Genomic DNA, 27,819 nt, shown 5'->3' with positions numbered 1-27,819 from the left:
ATGGGCTGGATCTTGTCTGTGCCTGTCCTGGGAGGAGTGGGGGACTGTGAAAGCAGTCAGTGTGACAGGGGACCATCCATGGCGTTTCATCCAGTTGGAGCAGCCGGGAGCTATGAGGGGCCAGAGAAGGGACCTGAAGGTGAGTCCCAGTGGCTCCCGGGGTAGGTGAGAAACCAATAGGGACCCAGAAGACTCTTCTTCAGCAAGGATCCGAAAAACCCAAGTATGGGCCTGGGGTTTAGGTCTCAAGCACCACATTGCATCAAGCTTTATCTTGCATCAGGGATGGATGTCTATGGCTTGGGGTACGGTTGGATTAGGGCTTCTTGGAGGTAGACTTGTCAGTGTCTAAGCATATCAGCTGGGATGTCCAACTTGGAGCGACTTTGGCTTGGGGACTGCTGAGGTAGGAGCCCAACAAACGCCAGCCCTGTTCAATGCCTGCTTCGGAAGATTGATAACTGAATATTAATGAGCTGGGGCCCAACAGTTGTAATTAGCACCCCAGGTGTCAGTCAGAAACCAACAAACAGCCAAATCCCTGCGGCTCCGCCTAGCCTACCCAGCAACGGGGGTGATTAACCATTAACTCCCACCCCTCCCCACACAGCCTCCACCCTCTGCAGAGGCTAGGCCGGGACGCCAGGCTGAGTCTCCCAGAGGACAGTTTGAAACAGAGGAAGGCAGAGAAGGGACCTGGGAGGAGGCAAGGGGGAGGGCGGGGACGGGGGGCTGGGGCTCAGCCCAGGGGCTTGGGTGGCATCCTGGGCAGGGCAGGACAGGGGGCCGAGTCGTGGGTAGGGGAGAATGCGACTCTCTAAATCCCTCGTCGACATGGATATGGCTGACTACAGTGCCGCTCTGGACCCAGCCTACACCACCCTGGAGTTCGAAAATGTGCAGGTGTTGACCATGGGCAATGGTAGGTGGGGGCAGTTGTGCCCAGGTATGGAGCGGATCTTTGGCACTGGACTTTGGGATGGGAGGAGAAACACAGAAAATTGTAGGTTGGTCCTATAGGCTTGTACAGGTGTTGCCTGGTGAAGTAAGTGGGCCTTCATAATGTGGCCAGAGGCATTCTGGGTGAGGGAGGCCTGCAGACATGGATTTCCAGCAGAAAAAATCCCAGGGCCCTCCCTACTTAGGCCCTGGGGTCTCACGCTGCCCTGCTTACCACGTTAAGGAAATAGGGCCATGATGGTGAGCTTCCTGTGGGTGGCTACAGAAATCCTACCCAACATGGCCTCGCCTTCAAGCCCCTGGGCTTACTATGTGCCAAGAACAAAAAATCTGTCTCACGCCTAGAGATGGCGACAGGCTTTTGGGAAACTTGAGGAAAGTGGAATTCTCAGGCGTCCCAGCTAAAAGGCCAACACAGCGGTGTGCAGCGTTTACACGTATGGTCGGTCCCGTGTGTCCATGTAACTGTACGGGTGGATTGGCAAATGCAAAAATACAGCTCCGTGTTTGTTCCTCTCTTTGCGTTTGCGTCCTGGCTTCATCTGTATGTGTTTGGTGAATGGTCTGTAGTTGTGTTTCCAGGAGCATTTGCTTTGCTTTGCTTTGGTTCTTGGTTTTTGCTCGAATGTGTGTGTGTGTGTGTGTGTGTGTGTGTGTGTGTGTGTGTGTGTAGTATCTGTGAAAGTGGGTCTTAGATAGACCTAACATGTTTGTGAATGTGGGTAACATTTTGCATATGCCAACTGCTTATAGCCCCCGCGCTGCTGGGCACAGCTCTGACATACATGCCTGTGTAGCGCCATTCAACTGGCTTTCTTGTTTGTTTGTTTAGTTTTTGTTTTGAGACTGAGTCTCTACATAGCTCTGGCTGTCTACCACTGTGTAGATCAGGCTGTCCTTAAACTCACAGAAATCTACCTGTTTCTGCCTCCCAAATGCTGAGATTAAAGGCATGCACCCACCAGACCCAATCTGCTTTTGTTTCTGCTTGTTTGTTTATTTGTTGATGCAGAGTGTATGGCCTGAAACTTAGAACGTGCTCCCCAGCTGGCCTGGGACTTGAGATCCTCTGCTCCAGCCTCCCAGAATTACTTGGGTTGGGCTATGTTGTGAGAGCCTTAATTGTTGCTATGTACCGAAAATCGGGATTCACATCAGCAGCATGTGTGTTCGTGTCTGAGCAGATTCTGTTGTCCACATGTGTCACCCCAATTCAAACATCTGCTCCAGTGTCACTGAGAATAGGTCTGGAGTGAGTGATGGTGTTTCCTTTGCCAGGGGGTTGAGAAGGCAGGCACCCTGGAGGATGATAGGAGCTTCTGGAAGGGAGGGAACCAGGTTCCAGGCTAGACTTGGAGAAATGGTACCTGTCTGAGGCTGGTCTGCTCCCACCCTCCATCCATGACTCTGACTGTACATACAGCAGGTGTCAGGCGACAGGGCTTAGGTCTCTCAGTCTAGTTAGAAAGAGGAGGCAGCGTGTAGGCTCTGTCCATGGTCAGCCCTCCAGCTGCCTGGCCCTGATATCTCTTGCCATGTAGAGTATGACCTTGGGCATGTTATCTTCTCCTTTGTCTCTTGTGCAGTACAAGAACGGGCCTTGTCGGCCAGAAGCTTTTAGAAGGATGGGTGATTCAGAGGAGGTGTTCAGGGGAAAACACACACACACACACACACACACACACACACATTGGAAGTGGTGGTGAACAGGTCGCTTCTGCCCTGAGACGATATCATGTGACACCCTCCCCCAACAGGGTCAGTACTTGCTGTCATACACCTGGCCATCACACAATCCCTTCCGTACCGAGGAGTCCTGAGCTCATGTACCAGCAGCCAAGCCCTTTGATTAAGTGTCCTGAAGACACCTCAGTCACCCCAGCTCTGGAAAAAAGCCTTTCTGCCCAGCCTCAGTTTCCTTATTTGTAAAACGGGCATAGGTAGTAAAACCATCCTACTTTAATACAGTTTACAAGAATTTCTCTTGGCCCTGGCTTTGCCCTGGCCCCTACATAGGTGGTCTCTAGGACTCTGTATATGTTGGAAGGGTCTGTATTCCCTGCTGGAGTTCCCAGAGGTCTGAGTTGAGGTTATAGGAGTTTGTCCTCCAAGGTATTTTGGGTCTGTCCTGAGCTAAGGGCTAGAAGGTGTTAAGGATATCTGCTCTCACCTTCCACCCCCAGATCAGAAACAGTTTTTAAACATCCCCACAGATGCCCAGGCAAGGGCAGCACGGCCAGAGCAAAGCACCACACTGCCACTAAAACCCAGCCCCCTCTGCCTGGCTGCAGTGTAAATGACTCCAGGCGAGTCCCTTGTTCTTTCTGAGCCTCAGTGTTCTAAGCTGGGAAATGGAAGTGGCCCTGCTGACCTCACGGGGTGGGGTGGGGTGGGGTGGGGTGGGGGTGGAGATGGTCCAGCTAACTGTGTCTATGCTGCCCCGAGAGGGGACACCTTGCCAGCCTCTGCCCCAAGTTGCGGGCTCAGCTCTCCCCAGGGGTCGAGGGAGGAGAGGCTGAGGGAGAAAGGGCACCGATGAAGCTTAACAATTATCCCTGCCTTGGGAATAATTCACCAGCTCAAGAGGGCTCCCCTCAGGACGCTCAGGCGTCCTAGGAAGGGTTCAGCCAGGAGACAGCAGAAATGAGAAAACAGCTGCAAGCCAACTGCTGGGAGAGTTCTCTTCTGCGGAAAAGTGGAGAAGCATTTAACCCGCAGACACGGGTGGGTCTGGAACTTACTGTGTGCCAAGCACTTCCGGCAGACAGACTCGCTGAACCTATGGATAACTCTAGGAGATGACACTGGGGGGAAGGGGGAGGACTACAAGAAACAACCCAGTGCCACAAGACCCATGGGGATCTGACCCAATGCTATGAGGTTTCAGAGCCTATGCTTTAGGATACTACAGCCCTCTCTGGTTTGCAATAGGACATGCCCTTAGGAATCCAAGGTCACCCCCCTCCTCCCCCACCTCGTCCCGGTGTGTATGTGTTTGTGTGTGTGTGTGTGTGTGTGTGTGTGTGTGTGTGTGTGTGTGTGTGTGTGTCACGCATGTGTGGACTCTTGTTTTGGGGGGGGATAACTATAGATTTTATCATCTCCAAAGGGTGATTTTTTTAAATTTTTTTTATTTTTTATTTTTCATTTTTTAGACAAGGTCTCAGGTAACCCAGATTGACTTGGAACTTACTATTTAACTGAGTCTGGCCTTGAAACCTCTTGACTCTCCTGCTTCTGCCTCCCCAGTGAGGAGATTTTTCTAAAGCATTTATTTGTGGTGGAAGATTTGCCTTTAGAAAAGGTCTGAACTAGTTAAAATGATCCCTTTTGTAGTCAGGGAAATTGAGGCCAGGAAAAGGAGCTGGTCTAAGGCCAGAGGTGAGCTAGGGGTAGCACTGGTACAAAAGCCCAGGACTCTTGGCAGACAAGTTGAAATCTCCTTTGCCAGAGACCTAGAGTCTGTCCTCCTTACACTCATATGGGAAGATGGCTTTTTGTCTGTGGTAAAGAGGGTCCTGCATCTGCCCAGACCCTTGTCAGCACCCACCCCAGAGGCGAAGAATGCGCTCTGTGTGTATCTTTCCACTCCTTAGGAGGTTCTGTGGAGTCTGAAGGCTAAGCTCAAGGTCCCTCTGGCCTGGTCGTCTGATGACAAAGAGGTTGGGTGGTCACTGTGCCCATGGCTCCCAGTTAGGAGTCTGTACATGACTATGGTGGCCAGGTTTTCACACCATCCCGAGGAAGCTGCTGCTATAGTTTCCTCCCTTCTCTGTAGAGAAGCAAGTCCTTGCAGGTGCCCCAGGAGGTCGGCAGTGCAGTTGGTTCTGATTTAGAGCCTGAAAACGGAGACTCCAAAAGACAAGTGACACTGAGGCCAGAAGGATGGAGCCACATAGGCCCCCAGCTCTGGAGAATCTGTTCCAAGTCTTAGGCTTGTTTGGTTTTTCACTCTCTGCCCATCCTGGATCCTCACTCAGTCTCTTTTGGTGCAGACACATCTCCGTCTGAAAGTGCCAACCTCAACTCATCCAACAGCCTGGGTGTCAGTGCCCTGTGTGCCATCTGTGGAGATCGGGCCACAGGCAAACACTACGGAGCCTCCAGCTGTGACGGCTGCAAGGGCTTCTTCAGGAGGAGCGTGAGGAAAAACCACATGTACTCCTGCAGGTGAGGAGCCAGCTTGGGCCTCAACTTCCTCAGCTGGGATGTGGGTAGACCGGGATTCATGTCCTCTGGGGTCCATCTTGAGGCACATGCCCTTCCAGATGTTCAAGGACTGTCCTGTTTCTTAGCATCTGTGGATACAGGTAGGAGCATCTATTTTAGCAACTGCCTATCAACCTTAGAGAGGATAGGACCAGCTCTCTGACTTGCTGCTTTTTCTAGGTTCTAACAAGGCATTGTCCCTAAGCCTTTCCATCTATCTCAGGGCTCCTCCCCCCCCCCCCCCCCCGACACACACACAAGATTCTGAAAATCTCACTTTCAAAAGCATCTCTCATTTTGGATAACAGCAGTAAAATAGTGTGGGTGGTTGACTGAGCCATTGCCCCATGCCAAGCCTGTATGTAATACATCATTGTCACTGTCGGTGTCCTTCTGAGGGGGTCACAGTTATTATCCTCATTCATAGATGGTGAAAGTTTTATCTTGGAGGGCTAGGAATTTATCTGAGGACAACCAACTTGGATGAATGGTGGAGTCAGTATTGAAATCTACACCCCCATAACCTGGCCTTTAACCTTTTGTGGGCCAGCTACTGACCCCATAGTCATCACCCCACTATGGGCTCTCATAGGATGTGGTGGAAATGCTCTGGTACCCAAGAAACCAAGGTTTCCAATTCATCTCCGCTACCAACCAGCTGAGTGAGCCAAGTCACAGGTCACCTTTCTGAGCTTCAGTTTCCTGTGTTGAGTGGAACAAATTGGACTTTCAGACAGTTCCATAGACCCTTTTGGCTTCTGATTAGCAGTAGAACTCCTGTGGGGGCGAAGACAGAGCAAGGAGGCTGGGGGTTAACTGATGGCAGGGGTCCCCATTCTGTGCTAAGGACAGGGGTGTGGGGGGGGGGGAGGCTGTTGCTGTTTTTTCTCCATCCAACCATCCAACATCCCCTCCAGGTTTAGCCGGCAGTGTGTGGTGGACAAAGATAAGAGGAACCAGTGCCGCTACTGCAGGCTCAAGAAGTGCTTCCGGGCTGGCATGAAAAAGGAAGGTGAGCCTCGCCTCCTCCCCCCGCCCCCCCACCCCCACCCCTGCCCCACCTGCACCCAGGCTCCAACCAACCCCGCATTTACAACAGTAGCCATACTTTATGGCTCTGCGGCAGGCACTGGGATGACTGGCTAACGGCTGAGAAGAGGGAGGAGCCTGGAGATCTGACCACAGGGAGTGGCTGGGCTTGGTCTTGAGAAAGATTCAGAGATAAAACTCCCACTCACTCACTTCAGCTCCCAGCAACTGCCACTGGGACCTCCCTGTGTGTGCCACCATGAGGCAGCCAAGACGGGTGCTTTTTTCTAATGGAGACTGCAAGCATTAGGAAAAGCATAGAGCGTGCAGGCGGCCTGCCACCAAGACTTCACAAATACAAACAGAGGGTCCCTGTTTTGGGCTTCCTGTCCAAAGGCAAGCATACCATTTCCCTTAGTCCCCATTCCTGGGTGTCAGGTTAGCTCTAGAATTTTCCCTGTCCTAACAGCACAATGAGGCCTCAAACCCAGCCTGGATCATGGAGATGGAATTACTGAACGCAGTGTCCTCTAAGTCTGCCCCGGCCAACTCCTGCATCAGACACGGAGCTAGCTATTCCCTGTGTCACATGTCATTTCATCCCTGCGAGGCTGGAATGAATCCCCCTTTCATGGCAGAGGGAACTGAAGACCACAGTGGCTGGTCACCTCGCTGAAGCCCCCACGGCAGTGACCGGAAGAGCAGATGTCCCAACTCTAGCTTTAGTGCTGCCCACACTGTGCTGGGCTTCAGGTCTTGCTTAGGAGTTGTTTTCAGAGGCCAGGGCTGTAGCGTGGTGCTAGAGCTATTTCTGCCTAGCAAACGTGCAGGGCCCTGGGCCACCCCCTGCCTACAAGAAAAGGAAAAGGAAAAGGAAAAGGAAGGAAGGAAAGGAGGAAGGAGGAAAAAAGAATTACTTTTTTCTCAAGCTCACAAATAAAAAATAATAATAATAATAAGCTTTTCCTTTCTAAATAACCTAGTTCATTTTTAAACCTCTTCTACCTTCTCTTAAGTCACTTTCCCCCTCCTTACATGTATTTCCTGTCCACACTGTACTCCTCTGGCCAGATCCCCAGTCTGTCTAGTCCTGTGGTAAAGCACACACACACACACACACACACACACACACACACACACACACACTTCTCTCCTTCCCCCCTCTGCCCTCCCATCCCGAGATTATTCCTTTTGCCTGTCCTACAGAAGGATCCTTGCAGGTAGTTCCTTAGTGCAATGTAGGGAGTTGGAAAATTAGAGCCCAAGGGTCCTACCACAGACAACACATTCTCACAGACCTCTGCTTCTCTGATGTGGGGGCTGGGCCTCTTTCAAAGGGGCCGCGGTACCCTGTCCCCTGCTGCTTCCCATGGGCTAACCTCGTCTTCTCACTGAGGACTTCTTTGTGGGAGGGGACTGCCGTGTGTGTGTGTGTGTGTGTGTGTGTGTGTGTGTGTGTGTGTGTGAGAATATTGGAGACAAGACAAAGCGCTACAGCTGAGGACTTCCTGTTGTAGAGTTCTAAAAGCTGGCGGTTCTGTTATCTAGTTCCGTGTGATAATAAGCACAATAGCTACTCAGAAGCACTGCGCCTGAGCCCGAGTCTCTCCTGGAGACCTAACAGCAGGTGAGAGAAAAGCAGGCAGGCCACCGAGGCAGATGGATAGCCCCTCAGTCTGCATGTGGTCCCGTGTCATATACCTTTGGTTAAGCAGAGTTTCCAGGGGGAAACTGAGCAAGGCTTGCAGTCCCTCTGGGCTCTGCTTTTCCCAGTGATCCACAGAGCCAAGTGACCCTAGACCTAGCTCCTGAGAGGACAGGAGCCCCACCCCATGCAGCCTTAGCTCAGCCTTAAAATGAACTGCTTGCTTCTTAGGCTGGGAAGTAAGCCTTCTACTGGGGGAAGGGAGGAGAACAGGAGAGCCACTGAGTCACTGTCAGAGAGAAATGGCCAGTAAAGGTGTGGTGTGTGTGTGTGTGTGTGTGTGTGTGTGTGTGTGTGTGTGTGCGCGCGCGCACGCGCGCGTTTGTCTGTCTGTCTGTCTCTCTCTCTCTCTCTCTCTCTGTGTGTGTGTCTGTGTGTCTGTGTGTCTGTCCGTCTCTCTCTCTCTCTCTCTCTCTCTCTCTCTCGTGTGTGTGTGTGTGTGTGTGTGTGTGTGTGTGTGTGTATGTGTGTGTGTCTGAGTATATACACACCTGCATTATTGGGAGATTGTGAGGTACAAGTAGACCAGGAGAGTAAAACATCCCAGGCTGCCATGGACAAGCACTAGCCAGGCTGCTGCTAGATCTGTCTGTTTTAGAGTCCCCAGAACCTTTCCTCAGCTTGATGGAAAGACCCCTAAGCCACCGACCAGGTGACTGGGGACATGTTTTCATTTATTATCCTGCTAACCTATCCTGCACGTGGACTTAAGGACTGACACACTCAAGCTCTCGAGGACCTGGAAGTGAGCTGGAGCAAGGCTTACAGAGCAGCTGGGCCTAGTAAAGGAAGGGCTACCTGACTCTCAGCTGGGGAAACTGAGGCAAGAAAAGTGATATAGTGTGTTGGGGTGGACTGAGCCTTCAAACTCGATAGATTGAAATTTGGAAAGATCCTTTTGGGGTGCCACTGAAACCTGGCACAGCAGAAAAGAGCCCATGGGCCTGGGGCAGAGGATGTGGCACTAGGGCTTCCCTGGAGTAGACAGACCCGGAGGGAGTGGGGGTGGGGGTTGGGGGGTGTGAGGGGGCGGAGCCTTGGGGGTTAGCAAACAAGCAAACAGCTAGTGGAAAATTCTGTCCTGTGACTAAAGGCAGGGAGAGGGACGTCTGCACAGCCTTGGCTCCCTGGTCCAGGACAAAGCCCACCTCCTGGCAGCAGAATGCCAGGCCAGAGACTAAGATGAAGAAGCACGGGAGGAACATAGCCCACCCTGTAGGACCTTCCTCACAGGCCCAGCTCAGCCCCCAGGGCCCACCCAGGGCTCTCTAGGAAGACAGGCACATGTCCTCTCCACCCCTGTCCTGTCGGTTAATATTCAATGGAAGTTACATTAGGTCCCCGACCCTGCTAATACTGCGCAAACATTAGGAAAACATCATTCCGTGACTGAGCTCCTGGGTGCTGATAAGGCCCAGCTAACCTTGAGGAGCTGTAGCCACAGCTGCTGACTGTGGCTTTCATTCCGCCGGCCTCCCCGCCGGCGCCCAGTGGGGGCAGGCGACAGGGCTGCCAGGGAGGGGTGTGGCAGGCTGGTACAACCAGTGCCATGAGGGGTAGACTTCTACACCTCAGTCTCTCTGTTCTACCCCAAACAAACAAACAGCTACTAGAAAACTCTGTCCTGTGACTATACACCTGTCCTGTGACTGTACAAATTTCTATAGGGAAATTTAAAAGAGGAGAAGAGGGCAGAGCCCAGGTACAAAACTCTCAGAAGTGGTTGAAAAAGTACCTGAGGTGACTTTTTTTTTTTTTAAGATTTGCTTTATTTTTAATTGTGTGTATACGTGCGTACATACATGAGTACAGGTGACTGCAGAGCAGTTCTGAGCCACCTGATATGAATTTTGGGAATCAAATTCAGGTCCTCCACAAGAACAGTACATGTTCTTAACCACTGAGCCATTTCTCCGGCTGCTGAAGGTGAGGGGAAGGGGTTTCCAGGCATCAGGAATGGTTGGGATGGTGCCGAGCACACGGCTGGCCTGCGTGGACATCCAGATGTAGGGAGAAGCAGGTGTAGCGAGAGGAAAGTAGTCGCAGGGAGATAGGGGGTGGGCGGGGCAGAGTCCTAAGGAGCTGTGGTGAAATGGTGAGACGGCCATTCTGAGCAGAGTGTGATAAGCGACCTGGATGTGTTTAGAGGGAGCCCTGAGAGAAGCTCAACCCCGAAGGGTAAAGCCAGGACCTCTAGAAGGGTCTGGTCCAGCCCAGGGGAAAGTGGTGGGGCCTTCAGGGGCAGAGCAGGGTCTACTACGTGATGGTCATCACAGTGGTGTGTGTCTGTGTGCAGGGGGACGCTGCCTGCCAGCAAGAAGCAGGTTGTAGGAAGACGCTTAAGACAGGTGGAAATCATAGGCGCCAGGGAGAGTATTCCCACCATCACACATGGCGATGGTCTCTGAAGCCCCACCCTCCCTCCCTTCTGTCTGTAGTGAGGTCCTTGGACTCCAGGGCACTTGTGGGACAGTGAGAGGACATCTGATGCTGTAGGCCCATACTGACTTGGCTAGGGGTGGATGGTGGGCCGGAGGTCTATGAGACAAGGTCTTAGGTTCCTGAATTTTGGAGAGTTCCTGGTGTGCGCAGGAAAAAGCCTGCTTCCCTGATTCTGCCAGGTTAGAGAGAAGAATTCCTCCCAGCCGACAGTCCACTGGGCCAGCTGGGCCTCCACGCCCCGAGCCAGGACTTCTGCCTGGCATTCAGGAATCTCAGGGTCATTCTGAGATTTCTTTGTCACAAGAGGAAGAGGTTGGCTCCTTTGGAAGGGAAGGGACCAACTGGCTTGTGAGTGGGGATCTTGGGTTGGGACGGTGACAGATTCTCTCTGTACTACTCAGACTGTGGTCTATCCACTGAGTTGCCACTAGCCTGCCCTAGTGATAGCCACTCCCTCCCTCAGCCTTCTCGTTGTACATGGGGCTAGGGGGAAGTGTAGGTGTCTGTCAAGCTTTGCAAACTGGGTTAGAAAAAGCCCACGTGTGGGGCATTGGCAGAGAAGCCTGGTAGCAACCTCAATTTGGTAGAAGTAAAGAACCAACTCCTACAGTTTGTCCTCGGACCTCCACACGTGCAGCATGGCACATGTATGCTCGAACACACGCACGCATGCACGCACGCACGCACGCACAGTAAATGTCCACCTGCAGCATTCTGGTGGCCCTGGTCAGTCTCCTCCCACACCTCCCAGCTCCTTAGTGGTCAAGGGACATTCTCCCTTCCTCCCTCCCTTCAGTGCTGCTCCTTACCTCTCTCTGCCTCCTCATAGCCGTGCAAAATGAGCGGGACCGGATCAGCACGCGGAGGTCGAGCTATGAGGACAGCAGCCTGCCCTCCATTAATGCGCTCCTGCAGGCAGAGGTCCTGTCCCAGCAGGTACCAGGGGATCCTCTTAACTACCGGGGCTCCCTTCTAGGGGAAATTCACTTCTTCTGCCTCTGCCTCCTCCATCCAGACCCTGGAGACCCACATCAAAAGGGCCACAAAGTACCACAGGAAGGAAAACCGAGCCCAGTGCCTCTTACTGGTTTTGTGGCCGATAGAATTCAAACCTAGGTCTGGCATCCTGGGGTACCACCTAGTTCTCCCCATGTCTGTGTTCACAGACCACACAGACTGCTCTCCCTGAGGGCTCAAGAGCAGTCTACTGAACAGAAGTAACCATTGCAGTAACAAGGTGACAAATGGGTTCAAGCCAGCCACTAGGCTGTGTGACCTCAGGCAAGTCACAGTGCCTCTCTGTGCCATGGTGACTTCGTGTATGAGATTAGGGCAATGCCCTGTTCCTCTTCTACAGCAAAGGGATTCCTAAGACTCGGGGACTAGAAGAGACGGGGCAGGGAGGCAATAGATGACGGTGCAAAGGGAGTGCTCCCTGTTTATAAGTCCTCCCTGTCCCTTCGCTCAGAGCTTCCTACTGACTTGGCAGTACATGCAATTTAGCTGTCACCAGACAGAGAGACCTCCTATGGTATGGGCTCTGTGCAAGGGACAGGGAGTGCAGGGACAACCTGCCACCCTCAGCATTTTCTTGTTTTCCACAGATCACCTCTCCTGTCTCTGGGATTAATGGTGACATTCGGGCAAAGAAGATCGCCAACATAACGGACGTGTGTGAGTCCATGAAGGAACAGCTGCTGGTTCTGGTCGAATGGGCCAAGTACATCCCAGCCTTCTGTGAGCTTCTTCTGGATGACCAGGTAAGGACATGTGTTCAGGGAGCAGTGATTGACACTGGGCCGTCAGGATCCAGCTGACCTACCAAAGACATAGTCTAGGGCTGGTTTGATTTTATATGAGGAAATGCTCACGTGCACCCACACTGTTTAAGTCGCTCTACAAATATTAGCTCAATCCCCCTAAGGACTATGAAGTAAAGATATTTTCCATCTTCCAGGTGAGGAAACTGGGGCACAGAGAGGTTAAGTAAATTACTCAAGGTCACACAAGCAGTAACCAACATAACAGGGGTTAGAACCAGCCAGAGAAGCTCCAAAGTCCAGACTCATAACCACGGCATCATTCAGCAGGCCTGGAGGTGTTGACAGGGACCTGAGGCTTGAGGGAATCAGGAGGTGTGGCTTAAGCTCTGGTTTTGAGACCAGTTCCCTGGATTTGGGGCAAATCACTTCTCTCCAAGGCCCAGTGTTCTTATCTGGCACGTGGGAGTTATCTCTTCTGAGCGTTGTTTAAAGCTAAGGCCATCCTTGTTTGGAAAGTCTGGGATGGTGCAACAGCACAGCAGCTGAACTGCCACTGCCCTCCCTACTATTGTCTTTGTTTTTGCTCCTAAGATGGCTTGAGTCAGCATTTTATATTCCAAGGCACCTTCTCCGGACTATGGAAATGGTCCAGGGAGGGGTGCAGTTTGAGTCTTTGGATGGATTCGTTTCTGAAATGCCTCACACAATAGCCCAGGTACACACACACCCCTTAGCCTCCACAGACAGCTTCCCTGCCTGGGGAAAAGGGAGGGGAGTGCTTTTCCAACACTGAAAACACAAGCTCTTTGCACGTGAGTCTGACGTTGCATTGTCTCATTTTCTGTTTTTTTTTTGGGGGGGGGGAGGGGATTATTTGTTGTTTTGAGACAGAGTCTCACTATGTAGCCCTGGCTGGCCGTAAACTCACAGAGATCTGCCTGTCTCTGCCTCCCAAGTGCTGGGATTAAAGTTGGGTGCTAACCATGCCTGGTTGCATACAGTCTCTTAAAACTTCAGAGAAGTCTTGCAGCCTCCACAGTTGCTCCTCTTTGCAGAAGTCATGTCTTCCCAGCCTCTTTTAAACACCTCTAAGAAAGCCATGGGCACTCTAGGTCAACATTGGCTTGGCTGTTCCCCGACCTCACCTTGGGTCTGGACCCTGGATGCATCTCTGGTTTGGAGAGCTGACAGCAGGGATCATGTCCAAGCTGTCCCTGCCTTCTCCCACTCCTCCTGGTGCTCCAGCCCCTGTCCCTCTGCTGGAGAGCCCGAATTAATGTTTAATTCCCCCCCAAACACACCCCCTGTTCCTTCCCAGGAACTTAGCAAGACAAGATACCCCAAGCCGAGCAATTGTTAACCTCTTTTTCCCACCCAAACCTCCCTGGCTGGGGCTCAGAGCATTCTCTGAGAGCAGTGATGGGTAGCCAGTAACACGGGACAATCATTAACGCCCCCTTGCCCACCCACAGCCCATAGCCGCCATGTCTGAGGGTTGGACCTGGGAACGTACTCATGGTACATGAGGAACCCATCTTGCCTCACATGGGTGAGGCCACCTGGGAGATTTGGGCACATGGCCTTCTAAAGGACCCACATTTCCACTGTTCCAGGGGCCATCTTCTTCTTATACCTAGGTAGCCATTTCCTGGATCAAGAAGGCCAGATCTGACCGGAGAGAGCCTAGGGAGACAGAGTGATTGGCCTAAGGCCCGGGGCACATTGCCCACTAAGCTGGTATTTGACTCGGTCCTCTGTTCCACAGTCTGAGAGGCACATGGCAGGTGGTTGAGGGCACACTGGTGCCTACTGGGTAGAGTCTACTCAGATATTAACGTTTTCCTGTTGTTCTCGGAAAGCAGTGTCTCACCTCCAAGCTTTCCTGTTTCTTCTCATCTTTGGTTTCTCTTATGGCTTCCGGCCATGGTGGAGTGGAAAGGGGCCATAACAAGTGGGCTCAGGAGGAACTGGGTTTGACAAGGAAGCCAGGGCACTGGCTCAGCCATTCATTTTTTCCTTCACGGGTTTCAATAAAGGTCTGTGTGCTTGCCGTGCTCTGAGGATCCTCTGGGCTGCTCAGCAATTTGCAGCTTTAGAGGGGCTTATCCTGAGCTCGCTGCCTCACTGCTCTGTGCTCCCTTCCTTCTCTCCCTCTTCCCCCCTTTCCCCTTGCAGCACCAGCCCCCCCCCCCCAATTCACTGCTTAGTTTATCATTCGCTTCTCCTCCTTTCCAAGCCTGACACTTCCATGAGTTCAGAGACCATTGTGTCCCCACACGGTCTGAGTGTCTAGGAAGAGTGGTGACATGATCCAGCAGGTGAAGTTGTTTGCTGCCGAGGCTGATTTTCAGGACCCACTGGGTGGAAGGAGAGAATCTTTGTTCTCTGACCTACACATACACACACACATACACACACACATACACACACATACACATACATACACACATATACACATACACATACACACACACACACACATGCACACACATACACACACATACACATACATACACACATATACACATACATACACACACACATACACACACCCCAATACATTTTTTTAAAAAGTGACACATCATGGACATCTCATATTTGACAACTAAATGAATGAGAAATCAAACAAATGAGTATATAGCAGCACATGACCCACCTACCATCTTGGTATCTGCAGCCTCCTGTGGAGTACACAGGTGCCCAGGGCCGACACCACCACTGAGCACACAGGTCCCCCAGGGCCACCAGCTTGTTGCTGTTCTTTGGTCTTCACACAGGCACTAAGGCCAAGGTACAGGCGATGTCCTGTGAGGCAGCTGGACTTGGCCCCAGAACTTGAGTCTTCACGCCTGAAAACAGATCTCCTCCTGCTGTTCCTGTACTTGAGGAGAGCACAGCTGAACTGACATCCACATGGAGGCTCATGCAGAGTCCCTGAGAATCCCAGAATCTTGGTTAGCGTTGTCAGGAGCACAGGTTCTGTGGCGGTGTTTAGAACCAGTGACTTCCCAAACTCAGTGGAGCCTTAGAACCAGCTGGGAAGCTTGCTGCCAGCCTATCTCAGGTCCAGCTCAGACATCCAGAATCAGAACCACTGAGGGCTGAGCCCAAGATTATGTGAGTTTCCATAGAGCACCCCCCACAGTTCCCTGAAGCTGGCACACAGGTAGGAACTTGGGGCTCCCGGTTTTAAAACATCTGGTGTAAGTTGAGGCCCTTTTGAGGAACTGGTTCTGAAGCATGCACACCAGGTACGGCCAACACCCTGATGAGGCCGGGGCATGGCTCCTTGCCCAAAGATGGAGACACAGCAGTTCAAGAGCAGAGCGAAAAAATAAGTTTGCAGAGCACAGACTTCCACCTTCCTAGAATCTTTTGTATGCCCCTTGTTTCATCAGTCATGGAAGGTGGAGGTTTTATGCTGTTCTCTTCAGACTTGAGGTAAGCAAAGGCAGAGCTGGCTTGCCAAGGCCACTGACGTGACTGTGTGCAGTCTTCCTGGGATGCAGATGCTAGGCTTTACGCTTTCTTTCTTCCAGGTGGCGCTGCTCAGAGCCCATGCCGGTGAGCATCTGCTGCTTGGGGCCACCAAGAGGTCCATGGTGTTCAAGGATGTGCTGCTCCTAGGTGAGGAGGCTGCTAGAGCTTGAGATCTGGAAGCCCAGATTGGTACACCCACAAGGGAAGAGTGTCTCTATAGTAACACACAGGGACCAGCAGGCAGATAAAAAAAAACATCCCAAACTGGATACACTGTTGTAAGTTGGTAATCTTAGCTACTTAGGAAGCTAGGCAGAAGGTTTACAAGGTCAAAATATGCCCATAGGGGCTTGAATGTATGGCTACACAACATTGAGACAGGAGATTCTCAGAACAAGGATTGCAACCAAATATGAGGGGGTACAGAAATCAGCATTTGAATTATATGATAACCTTATGCCTACAGTTGAAGGGCAGCCTGGGAAACGTAACAAGACCTTATCTTCAGCTAAAATAAGTTTTTAAAAAAAATTATAGGAACTCTCAGTCGAGAGTGTACTAGCAACACCTTGGGTTGGCGAGATGGCTCAGGTGGTAGAGGCCTGCTGCCAAGACTTATAACCTGAGTTCGAGCCTAGGGACCCACATGGTAGAAAGAGAAAACCAGCTCCTGAGATTGTGCGCTGATCTCTGGGTGCACACTGTGACACACAGACTACTTCCCAGAATAAGTAAATAAAGTGCAATTAAAAAAAAACTTTTAAGGGGAGCCTGGAGGTGTAGCTCGGCAGTAGAACGCATGGCTACCCACACCACCGTGGAAAAATTAAAACAAATGTAACTCAGCCCTCCTCTTAGACTTGACCAAGATATCAGAACCCAGTTCTCAGGTGGTTCCCCAAGTCAGATGTAGGAAACACAAGTGCGAGGGAGGGGTTCTCCTAGCCTTCAAGTTAGGGAGCAGCCCATTGTTCCCAGAACCTCAAGTACATCTCAAAGGTCTTTCTGGAGTTGAACAAAAAGTGGCCAGAAGTGGTACAGTGCTCCACCCCCACCCCACCCCAGCACACGCCCAAGTCACCTGAGCCTTCAGGACGTACTTATTATTTGGAGTGCTTGTGTAACATACCCTATATATTAAGGACTGTGCAAACTGCCAGACAAATGTTTATGACCTCTTTCAATACACCATCTCCGGGTATTTGCTAGATATTAACGTTTTTGTAGTTGAGGAAACCTAGGGACAAACAAGTCAACTATGTTACCTAAACATACATCCAGCCATAAGTGACAGAGTCATTCAGATGGGGTGACTCAGTTCCAGAATCTGACCTTTGACCTTGATGCCTTAGTGTCTCCTAAGGGAGCCCTGACTTCTTTTCCTTTATCTTGAGTCATGCAAGTAAAAGGAGTTTAGGAGCCTGCCCATCACCCTCCCGCCCTACCCACCCTCTCTGACACATCAAGTGGCATCAGGACTAAATGCATTTGATTCCACTGAGGCCCAACAAGGCAGCTCAACTAGAGGAAAGTGATCCAAAGGCAGGAAAGAGGACCCATGCCAGAGACAGACCTCTCTCTAATTGCTAGGGGACTCTCATGAAGACCAAACTGACCATCAGCTACATATGTGAATAGTATGTCAATGCATGTTCAGTCTCCATGAGCCCCATGGTCCTCAGTTGACTATATTGGTCTTTTTGTGTAGTTTTTGAGGAGAGGAGGGAGGGAGCTGTGATAAGAATGTAAAGTGAATGAATGAATGAATGAATGAATGAATGGATAAACAAACAAACAAGTAAATAAAACTAATTGGGAAAGAGAAACATCACACACACACATCAAACACACTAAATAGGGGGAAATCATATAGTCTTTTCTGTAGAAATAAAATGTATAATCCACATGCTGGGGAAAAAAAAAAGGTTTGGGTGATATGGAAAGCCCCGAAAAAAGCCAAGTTCTTAGCTCACCCAGGACTTCAGGCAATCACCTTTCTCGCATTGACCTCAGATTTCTGATCTGTGAAATGTGCATGGTGACCCAATAGCTCCCCCCACCCCCGAGGAGTACCAGGCACGCTCTTAACTGTAAGCCACAGCCAGGGTGATGGGGTCAAGCGAGGTGACAGCCCCATCCTCTCCCCTCCACCCATCCAGGCAATGACTACATCGTCCCTCGGCACTGCCCGGAGCTAGCAGAGATGAGCCGAGTGTCCATTCGCATCCTTGACGAGCTGGTCCTGCCCTTCCAGGAGCTACAGATCGACGACAACGAATACGCCTGCCTCAAAGCCATCATCTTCTTCGACCCAGGTAACTGTGCACGCCCCCTAACCTGACCTTCACATCCCCAGACCTGCTGTCGGAGCTCCTGCTAGGCTCACAGCCTCGTGCATTGTCATGACAACAAAAAGAATTTCACAACCCCACTGAGTCGAGGAATCAGACCAGGGTTCTCAGGGAGGAAGGACTTGGCAGGGCACAGACTACAGGCCTCGGCTTTACATTTCCAAGCTTCCTTCTTGTCCATAACCCTGAGCATTTTTTCTCCCATCCTCCCAGGGCACCACTGTTGCTGCCCTCTGTCTCTGCTAATTAAAGCTTTTAGTGATACACTTTATTTACCCTTTGTCTCACCAGCTATGGGCAGTGCCTTCCACCCTTCTCTTCTTGGGATCAGGATGTTGTACGCCCCCCCACCCCCACCCCCACCCCCCACCCCCGCCTTCTGGCTCTCTCTCCTCTCCCTGCTGACTGTGTTGACTCTCGTCCCTGAGTTTGCACAGATGTCTGTAGTGGAATCTTTGTGCAACATCTGCTTTTGTTTCTCAGTATCTGCGGCTTGCTGGCTTCCCCCTTACCTGCAACGAAGGGGACCTGTAGGGCGCTGGGCGCTGTCCTTGGTGCTGGTCCCTGGTTTCACAGACATGGCCTCTAGCAGTTAAGAAGAAAACGACCGCCATTTATTTACTAAGGGCTCCCAGGTGCATAGTTTTAAACATTCCGTGCAGATTATCTTACAGCATGTTACCTGCGGTGTAGGAACCATCATCGCCCCATTTTCAAATAGGGAGATATACGGGGACTGATTGGCTACAGCAAGGTCACAGATTTGAACTTCAGGCTGTTATGTAGGTCTTTCCAATTCATGGTCTTGCATTTCCACACGCCAACTCCTGATTTCCCAGAGGGCAAGAGTCTAGTTCTAGTCCCGCAGCGCAAAGCTTGGGGCTGAGCAGGTGGTCATTGCTAAGTGACAGGTGTGATTCAGAGTCAGCAGCTTGGCTGAGGGCAGAGGACCTAGTCTAGGTTAGAATAGAACAGGCACTCCATGACAGATGAGCGACTGGATGAAAAAAAATGCAAAGTGTGAGTGGGGTCTCTTTCCGTCAGAGGAGCTGAAGCCTCACCTGAGTCCCCGGGTGACAGATGGCAGCAGGCAAGGGACGAGAGAATATCTTGGTATGACAAGTGCTAGGTCTAGATGGTGAAAACTTACCTGTGTCCTTCCAACAACTGATTAAACGAACTGGCCACATCTTCCTTATCTCTCCTTGCCCAAGACAGAGAGAGACTGGGCCTCTCGACACTTAGTCTGTGAAAGACACGGGGTTTGATCCCTAGCATAGCATAAATTTTTTTAAAAAAAGAAATGAAGCCGGGCGTGGTGGCACATGTGTTTATCCCAGCACTCAGGAGGCAGAGGCAGGTGGATCGCTGTGAGTTCAAGGCCAGCCTGGTCTACAAAGTGAGTCCAGGATAGCCAGGGCTACACAGAGAAACCCTGTCTCAAAAAACCAAAATAAAAATAAAATAGATAGATAATAAATAAATAAATGAATAAATAAATAAGAGATTATAAGATGCCGTGGTGGGCCTTGCATCTTTTCCGCCTGGTTATAGACTATTTGTTTCCACTATTTGTTCTAGACTAGTTCTAGACTAAACTGGTTGCTGAGGACCCTAAATTCTTATCCCAGAAGTGGTTAAGACTCCCTCTGTTCAGGTGAAGAAGCTGCCCAATTTGGGCCTACAAGTCAGGGGACATGTGGCCTTCCCTGACCAGCTCTCCCATTTCAGACGCCAAGGGGCTGAGCGACCCAGGCAAGATCAAGCGGCTGCGGTCGCAGGTGCAGGTGAGCCTGGAGGATTACATCAACGACAGACAGTACGACTCCAGAGGCCGTTTTGGTGAGCTGCTGCTGCTGCTGCCCACCCTGCAGAGCATCACCTGGCAGATGATCGAGCAGATCCAGTTCATTAAGCTCTTTGGCATGGCCAAGATTGACAACCTGCTGCAGGAGATGCTGCTTGGAGGTGTGTGACACTGGGGGGGCTCTCTGTGGATCCGTGGTGCTGCGTTTCTTTGGGGCACAGGCTTCACATAGGCCTCAGCGAGCTAGCCTGTAGGCTCCACTGTTTCCTCTGTGAGGACTTTGGACAATCTTCCTTGTCTGTTGGACCTTGTTTTCTCATCAGGAAGAAAAACTGGTGATAAAAAGAAAAAAAAAGAGGTCTATTTGTTCAGGCATTGAGGGTCTAGCAAGTAAGTAGGAGACAATGTCATGGAAACAGACAATAACCAAGTAAATAACAAAAATGAATGTAAAACAGGTCATGCGTGGGCCTTTAGATGAGGCAACCAAAAGATGCCTCCTTGAGGTGGTTGGTGTCTAAGACTGGTGGGTAAAATCACTAGAGTTTAGATAGAGTCTTGGAAAACGTTCCAAGCAGAGGTCACTTTTTCCCAGGCTCTGTGGTAAGGGAGTGGGATGCATGTATGAGTCAGGACTGTTGGAGAAGATGCAGGTGGAAATGAACTAGGAACCAGGTCACGAATAGGGCTTAATGGGCCAGGCTCAAAAAGATTGAGCTTTCATCCAGCAGCAAACCCTCAGCAACAGGGAGGCTGAGGCAGGAGGATGATGAATTGGTGAGGCAACCTGGGAAACATCAGGAGGCTTCGGAAGAAAAGAATGAGAGAAAGGAACGAAGAAAAGGAGGAAAGAAGGAAGAGAGGGAGAGAAGTAAGATAATAAGGGAAAAAAGGGGCGGGGGGAATTGTATCTATTTCTCTCTGCAACTTTTATAAAAAGACCAAAATTAAAATTTTAAGTGGGCCAGTCTTTTGGGGGGGGGTGTTTTTTGTTTGGTTGGTTGGTTTTGTTTTTTTGTTTTTTGTTTTTTTGTTTGGTTTGGTTTAGTTTTTCAAGACAGGGTTTTTCTATATAGCCTAGACTATCCTGGACTCACTTTGTAGACCAGGCTGGCCTCAAACTCATAGCAATCCTCCTGCCTCTGCCTCCCAATGCCCGGCTTAGGCCAGTCATATTTAGGTGTAAATAGTGAATTTCAGGGAGCAGGGGACAGAGAAAATTCCTTGGAATATTACTCTCCTAGCACCAGAAACAGTGGTGGCTTAGACTCGGGAACAGAGCAAGCAGAGAAAGAAACTCTGTATGCAGCAAATGCTGAAGCAAGGAATGACAGAAGAGAAAAAGTCTGCATTTTCCCTTTGAGTGGTAGAAACAACAATGGAATAAATTACTGACAAGGAAGATGGGAAATACCTGAATAGATCTGGGATGCAGGTCAGAAAACCCAGGCCCAGGACTTGACACAGCAGGTTTGTTGGAAATCCAAACTGGGTTACCAAGACCATAAGCACATACATCAGATGCCCCAGCAATAAAGGAAAGGCAGCTTTGTAGCATTTAAGGAGTGTCATGGAAGCTTTAGAAAAGACCAGCCAGGGACATGGGAGAAAAGCAGGAAAGCCAGAGGAGCCAAGTACGATGGTGCTAGATGGGGGCAGGGAGAAGGGAGGTAAAAAGGAAGGGAGGAAAGAGGGCGTGGGAAGGGATGAAAGCCAGAAGAAAGGAGTAGGGAGAGGGAAGGGAGTGGCAGCATACAGGGTTGAGTAGGGAGAGGGAAGGGAGTGGCAGCATGCAGGGTTGAGTAGGGAGAGGGAAGGGAGTGGCAGCGTGCAGGGTTGAGTAGGGAGAGGGAAGGGAGTGGCAGCATGCAGGGCTGAGTAGGGAAGAAAGTGGCAGCATGCAGGATTGAGTAGGGAGAGGGAAGGGAGTGGCAGCGTGCAGGATTGAGTAGGGAGAGGGAAGGGAGTGGCAGCGTGCAGGATTGAGTAGGGAGCGGGAAGAGAGCGGCAGCATGCAGGGTCGAGTAGGAAGAGGGAAGGGAGTGGCAGCATGCAAGGTCTCGGTCCTTTTGTTGAGAGCAGTATCAGAGGGTTTGGAGGATGGAAACCAGATGGGGAGGGTATCACATAGTGAGCGATGGGCGATGGGAAAGTGATGAAGCCGAGACACAACAGACAAACCCTTGATAACATTCCCTACAAAGGGGAGCGGGGCCAGAGCTGAGGTTGGCTGGGAGACGGTGGTTTTAGCCACAGACCATGGTATCTTGGCTGAACTAAAGGAAAACTGGACAACACCCCTTAGAGAAAAGGCGAGCAGTCAGTCCTAGCCCTCTCAATAAGGCTGAAGCACTTTCTGGGGTAGGTGACACTCAGCAGGAGAAGCTGGAACTGGAGGCCCCGGGAGGACTGAGGTGGCCCAGCGACCTCAAGGCTGTCTGCCTCAGCCCTGTTGGCATTTGGGGTTGGGGGTGACTCCTCTTTGAAGTGGATGTTCTGCATGTTGCTTAGCTGCATGGCTGGCCCCTGCCCATGAGATGTAAGGAGAATTTCTCCAGGAGTCACAATAAAAAAAAATATCTCCAGAAACTGTCAAATGTTTCCTACAGTGAGAACCACTGTCAGGCAGGACTCACCTCGTTCTCAGGGTGGCCTGTGAATAGGTTGTTGTGGGTCAGGTGTCACTGGCTGTCAGGATCAGGAGTTGTGATCTGCTTCCCAACACGCTTGGCAGAGATAACCTCCCTGGGTACTGCTATCTCGTCTGTAGAAGGGGTGATAATGGTGCCCGTTCTGTAGAACTAACAGGAGGATAAAATTATGTAAAAATTAGAAAGTGCTTTAAGGCAGTGCTGAGCAATTAGTGGTCATCTTACTATGCAACCAAAGGGACCACTCGTTGTATTTCAACTCAGAAGGGCCTGGTCTCTTTCAAGTCACCAAGCCCATGGACGCACCTGGTGATTTCAGCATTACTAAGCCAGGAATAAGCGCCCAAGAGGCACTGTTGGTCTTGATGGGCAGACTGACTGCCACATTGGGGGAAATGGTACCTCAAGGTTGTGCTCCTTCTCCAAGATCTCCAATCCTGACTGACATCCTCCTCTTTGTCTACAGGGTCTGCCAGCGATGCGCCCCATGCTCACCACCCCTTGCACCCCCACCTGATGCAGGAACACATGGGCACCAATGTCATAGTTGCCAACACGATGCCCTCTCACCTCAGCAATGGACAGATGTGTGAGTGGCCCCGACCCAGGGGGCAGGCAGGTGGGCAGCCTGGGGTCCTACCCTACAAGGGGGTGTGGGGGAGGGGGCCTCAGAAAGGAGGCAGGAGAAGATTGTATCTAGTAGTTGGAACCGGGGAATAATAGTTCTCTGTATTTCAGAGTGGACATTGGGGAGGTGGGGCTGTTGCCAATTAAAGCTGTTTATTCCATGAGGCTGTGTGCTCAGTGAGGTGATTGACAATGTCTACCGAGTGAAGCCATCCACTAGGTGAGGGGACCGCTGAGAATGTTTGTTGGCTGGGAATTCCATCAGATGAAGTCATCCAGTGGATGAGAGTGTTCATGGAAATAGGGCTGGCCAGATAGTAAGTAAGGTCATTTTGGGCAGTTGAATAAGACTGACAACTAAGCAGGACCAACCAAAACTCTTCAAAGGACAGGATTATCAGTGAGATGACGTGGCCAATGGGCTGAAAGGGGTTTCTTTGAGTTTAGTTTTGGGAAAGTTACCTTCTGAGTGAAAGTAGCCAATTGGCTGAGAGTTATTCACCTAACCTGTGATGAGAACCTTTTCATTTGTATTAGTCTTCCCCTAATTATTGAAAAAAAAAATGCCATTTCTGGTCCAGTTATTATTTCTTGGCCCCAGTTGCTGCTCTTTCTTCCAAGCCAGAATACTTTTTTTACCACATGTCTTATTACTTTTGGGAAGAGTCACACCTGGGCCCTGGTCTGGGAAAAGCAGCCTGAGTTTCCAAGTCAAATGGCAGAGACATGGCCAGCAGGACCTCATGGAACGCAGATTTTGGGGTCTGCGACTCCCTAGAATCTTAAGGACTAGATTTATCATTGTGTTTTATGGACTTGTCTCGGCAGATGGAAGAGCTTCCCTAGAGAAGCTTCAGTTATCCCCCACAAAGGCTGCAGTTCTGGGTAACTTATTTCTTTCTCCTTTCAGCCACCCCTGAGACTCCACAGCCATCACCACCAAGTGGCTCAGGATCTGAACCCTACAAGCTTCTGCCAGGAGCCATCACCACCATCATCAAGCCTCCCTCTGCCACTCCCCAGCCAACGATCACCAAGCAAGAAGCCATCTAGCAAGTCGCTGGGGGGTTGGGGCTTCTGCTGGCTCACACCCTCAGAGACCGCCTGGTTGAAACTTAGTCACAGCAAGGAAGCTGTGACAAGAGGGCCAGTCCCAGAGCAGCCACGGAAAGGGTGTAGGGGCCCAAAAACACCACATTGCCAACCCCTGACCCCACATCCCAGAGGGCAGGGCTTTGCTTTGAGGAGACCCCGGCTGGGAAGTCTTCCACTGCTTGGACTACTTTTCTCAAGTTGAAGCCACTGTCTTCATCTCCCTCTGTATCTTCCCGCAACTTCTTCACCCCCGAAAGGACGGCCATCTGCAGATGCTACAGGACTTTGTTTAAACACACGGCCCTTCCCCCCCCCCCAGGTGGGGCCCCTTCCTTCCTGGTGCTGGTCAGGGCAGTCTGGATGCCAAGACTCTGAGGCTGGGTCAGCTTGCAGTGTGGTACTCCTCCCTCTCCTGCTGTGCTGACCTCAGGTGACCCTCTACCCCATCCTCTCTTGTAACCTTCCTCAGCCATTCTGACTTCTCCGAAGCCACTTCTCTGGAAGGCGAGGAAGACGTGGCAGCCATTTCCCCCATCCATTCCGAGAACCTTGTGTAAGCACTGACCTGGGTCAACACGTTGTTCCCTCAAGCACTAGGCTGTAACTTTGAAGTGATAAGCTCTACGCTTTTCTACAGCGGAGAACCGCTCAAGAGTGACAATTTCAGCAGAATATGAATAGAGAGCAGCAGTCCTCAGGAAAGCATCTAGAAAGAGTCTAGCTTTGCAGCAGGCAGCCGTCCTCAGGAAAGCATCTAGAAAGAGTCTAGCTTTGCAGCGGTCCCTTGGCAGGGAAGGTGGGCTTCTGGGTAGCACAGCAACTGACGCAGACCAGGACAAAGGCCTGGAGGTAGGTAAAATATCATGGGAAGGAGGCAGTGAAGGAATCAGTTTCCATGGCATTGAGATGGGGCACACACTAGGGACCATGGATTCAATGGAGACCACTGGAAAAAATAGACTAAAGTCAGGAGTAACTGCAGTGTGGGGCTGTCAGAAAATGAATACAACATCCCACAGATGTAGGACTGCTGGTAGCGAGCAAGGAGGACATACCAGAGCCTGGGGATGAGGCAAAGGGATGGATCAGAGCTCTCCCCAGGGCCGGCCAAGCTCTTCCATACTCCCAGATGATGTCACAAGGCATTTGACGTCCACCATCTTATGGAATCCTCCCCATCACCCAGACATTGTCACAGAAGATGAAAGTAGATCTTAGCTGCCTTGTCTTTCCCATGATGCAATTCAAGAGATTTCCTTATCCTTTACCAGTGTCAAATCCAGAGACTTACCCTCTGCAGAACTGGCCGGCTAGAGGCTGTTTTAGAGTCCACTGGCAGTCCAGAATCCCATTTACTGTTAATAGTAAAATGGACGCATGGCTCCTGTCCTCTCTCTCCTCTGCTCTCCCCAAGCATAGGCGAGGAGCAACAAGGCTGTGGTTCCCGGAAGAGGTCTAGTCCAGCAATTAGGGCTGAGAGAGTTTGGGTGAGGGGCAGGAGAGGGACAAGAAAGCCTGGATTTCAGGCTTGCTTGAGGAGCTACATTCAGGGTACATTCTGAAACTACTAATCCCACAGTCAGTGCCTAGGCCCTGGCTGACTCTCGATGCCTCTACAAAGTGCCACTGACCAACCGGAATAAAAGGAATGTCTCCAGGGCTGGAAGTGTGCTAAGTGGGAGACTGGCTGATCCTTCTGAGTGGATGAGGCTGGCACCCCAGTAGCCAGAAATTCCAGCCTTTAGGATAGGTCCTCTGAAAAAGAGGTTTGGACAGGTTGTGTTAACCCCTCAAGCCAAATGCTAGGTCTCAGGAGAGATTTTCCCATGCTCACAGATCTCAAGCCTTCCTTGGCCACCCTCACTCCAGTGTCCCCCCAGAGACCCCAGTCAGATTGCTCAGACTTCCCTGCAGGAGGCAGGACAGCTGGGCTCCTTCTAGACTTTGTCGTTCCCACCCTTTGTCCCTCCATCCCCAGTGATGCTCATAAGCGGAGTAGGCAATGCTGGCCTTCGGTGGTAGGTAGCAGTCTTCTGAGGCAGGGGTCAGCCACAGCCCTGATTCATCCTTTCTGAAGGAGAAATCCACTCACATTAATAACTTTATTGCGATACGGGAGACATGAAATAAAATAACGTTTACTCTTCTGATCATAAGCTGAGGACACTATGTTGAAGTTTTTTCTTCTGAGTTTTCCCCCCCCCCCGCCCCCAATACATAATGTTAGGGTCTAAGAACAAGCTGGCAGTGGACAAGGGTTTTTCCCTTGTTTTCTCCCAAGACTACCCTCTTCTCCTCAGGGAGTTCTCAGAAATTGCCAGGATAAAGGAGGCTTTCCAGAGAGTAGGGAGGATTAGACATGGATGTCCGTGATTTCTTGTGGTAACTATGCCATTTGCCTTTGCTAGAACTCTCTGTGACCTACCTTGGTAAAATACAAATAGTGAACTTCACACAAAACATTTGTAAGTAGGCTATGTTCCATCAGGTAAATCTGTACCTTCCTGTGGGTGTGCAAACATCATGGGGTCCCACACTGATCCCCAAGTCCCCACCATTACTGCCTAAGGGGTCAAAAAAGAAAAAAAATAACCTCAAAAACAGTTCTTACTCTGTGTTTTAGCAAAAAAATATATGTATATCAAACAAAATAAATGGCACATATGTTTTCTAAGTCCTTGTGCTGGTGTCTTTTTCCCTTTAGTGTTAGAATAAGGACAATCTGGGATGTTCAGAGTGGGCAAGAATCCTTCCTTTTAGAAAATTCTTCCTATCTGCTGGGCAGTGGTGGTGCACATCTGTAATCATAGCACTCGAGAGGCAGAGGTAGGTGGGATCCCTGTAAGTTCGAGGCCAGCCTGGTCTACAAAGCGAGTCAGGGATAGCCAGAACTACATAGAGGACCCTGTCTCAAAAAAAACAAAAACAAAACAAAACAAACCTCTTCCTATCAAGAGGTTAAGCTACATGGATAATCTCCCATCATAAAGATGAGGAAGCTGAGACTCAGAAAGGTGATTTTCTTTGAAAGGCAGAGGTAGAAATCCAATCCTTTACCACACCCCCAACCGTGTGTGTGTGTGTGTGTGTGTGTGTGTGTGTGTGTGTGTGTGTGTGTGCGAGCGCGCGTGCGCCCAGGGAGGTCAGAGAACGGCTTCATGTGTTGTTCCAAAGACATCACGGACATCGTTTCTGGAGACAAGGCCTCTCACTGGCATGGAATTCACTGATCAGGCTAGGCTAGTGGCCAGCAAACCTTGAGGATCTGCTCGTCTTAATCACTGGGGTTCACAGCACTCTCCAGGGGATGATTCATTGATGAAGAGCACTGACTGCTCTTCCAGAGGACTAGGGTTCAATTCCTGGCACCCACATGGTGGCTCACAACCATCTGTAGCTCCAGTTGCAGGGAATCCAGCTCCCTCTTCTGGTCTCCTAAGGTACCAGACACAAATGCCACGCACAAGTATGCACGCAGGGGAAACACCCATGCATAATGAATTAATTTAAAACATTTTTTTTTTTTTGGTTTGAGACAGGATTTCTCTGTGTAGACTTGGCTGGCCCAGATTAATTTTATAGACCAGGATGGCCTGGAACTCACAGAGATCCGCCTGTCTCTCCTTCCCGAGTGCTGGGATTACAGGTGTGTGCCACCACATGTGATTCTACGCCTGGCTTCTGGGGCTTGAATTTGAGT

The 27,819-nt window shown here is 50.7% G+C and overlaps 1 protein-coding gene across 4 annotated transcripts; it reads left to right on the top strand.

Annotated features, from left to right (window-relative positions):
* The first annotated feature begins 43 nt into the window (after positions 1 to 43).
* On the top strand, positions 44 to 26,793 carry HNF4A (hepatocyte nuclear factor 4 alpha). Of its 4 annotated transcripts, none has more exons than XM_084775328.1 (10): positions 44 to 139; positions 4,956 to 5,130; positions 6,087 to 6,181; positions 11,175 to 11,281; positions 11,950 to 12,105; positions 15,648 to 15,735; positions 17,748 to 17,903; positions 19,671 to 19,907; positions 22,864 to 22,986; positions 23,935 to 26,793. In XM_084775328.1, exons 1-10 carry the CDS (start codon positions 79 to 81, stop codon positions 24,075 to 24,077), a joined length of 1,341 nt encoding a protein of 446 aa, XP_084631454.1. In that variant the 5' UTR covers positions 44 to 78; the 3' UTR covers positions 24,078 to 26,793. The 4 variants fall into 4 exon arrangements, with proteins under 4 accessions (XP_084631454.1, XP_084631452.1, XP_084631455.1 ...); XM_084775326.1 differs by having other exon boundaries at positions 45 to 139; positions 22,864 to 23,016; XM_084775329.1 differs by lacking the exon at positions 44 to 139 and adding an exon at positions 720 to 922.
* Positions 26,794 to 27,819: the final 1,026 nt, after the last annotated feature.

The sequence above is a fragment of the Acomys minous genome (assembly GCF_964271855.1).
Source record: "Acomys minous genome assembly, chromosome: 3".
NCBI classification, from domain to species: Eukaryota; Metazoa; Chordata; class Mammalia; order Rodentia; family Muridae; genus Acomys; species Acomys minous.
The sequence above is the reverse complement of the archived record's forward strand: the minus strand, read 5'-3'. Positions and strand labels throughout refer to the sequence as shown.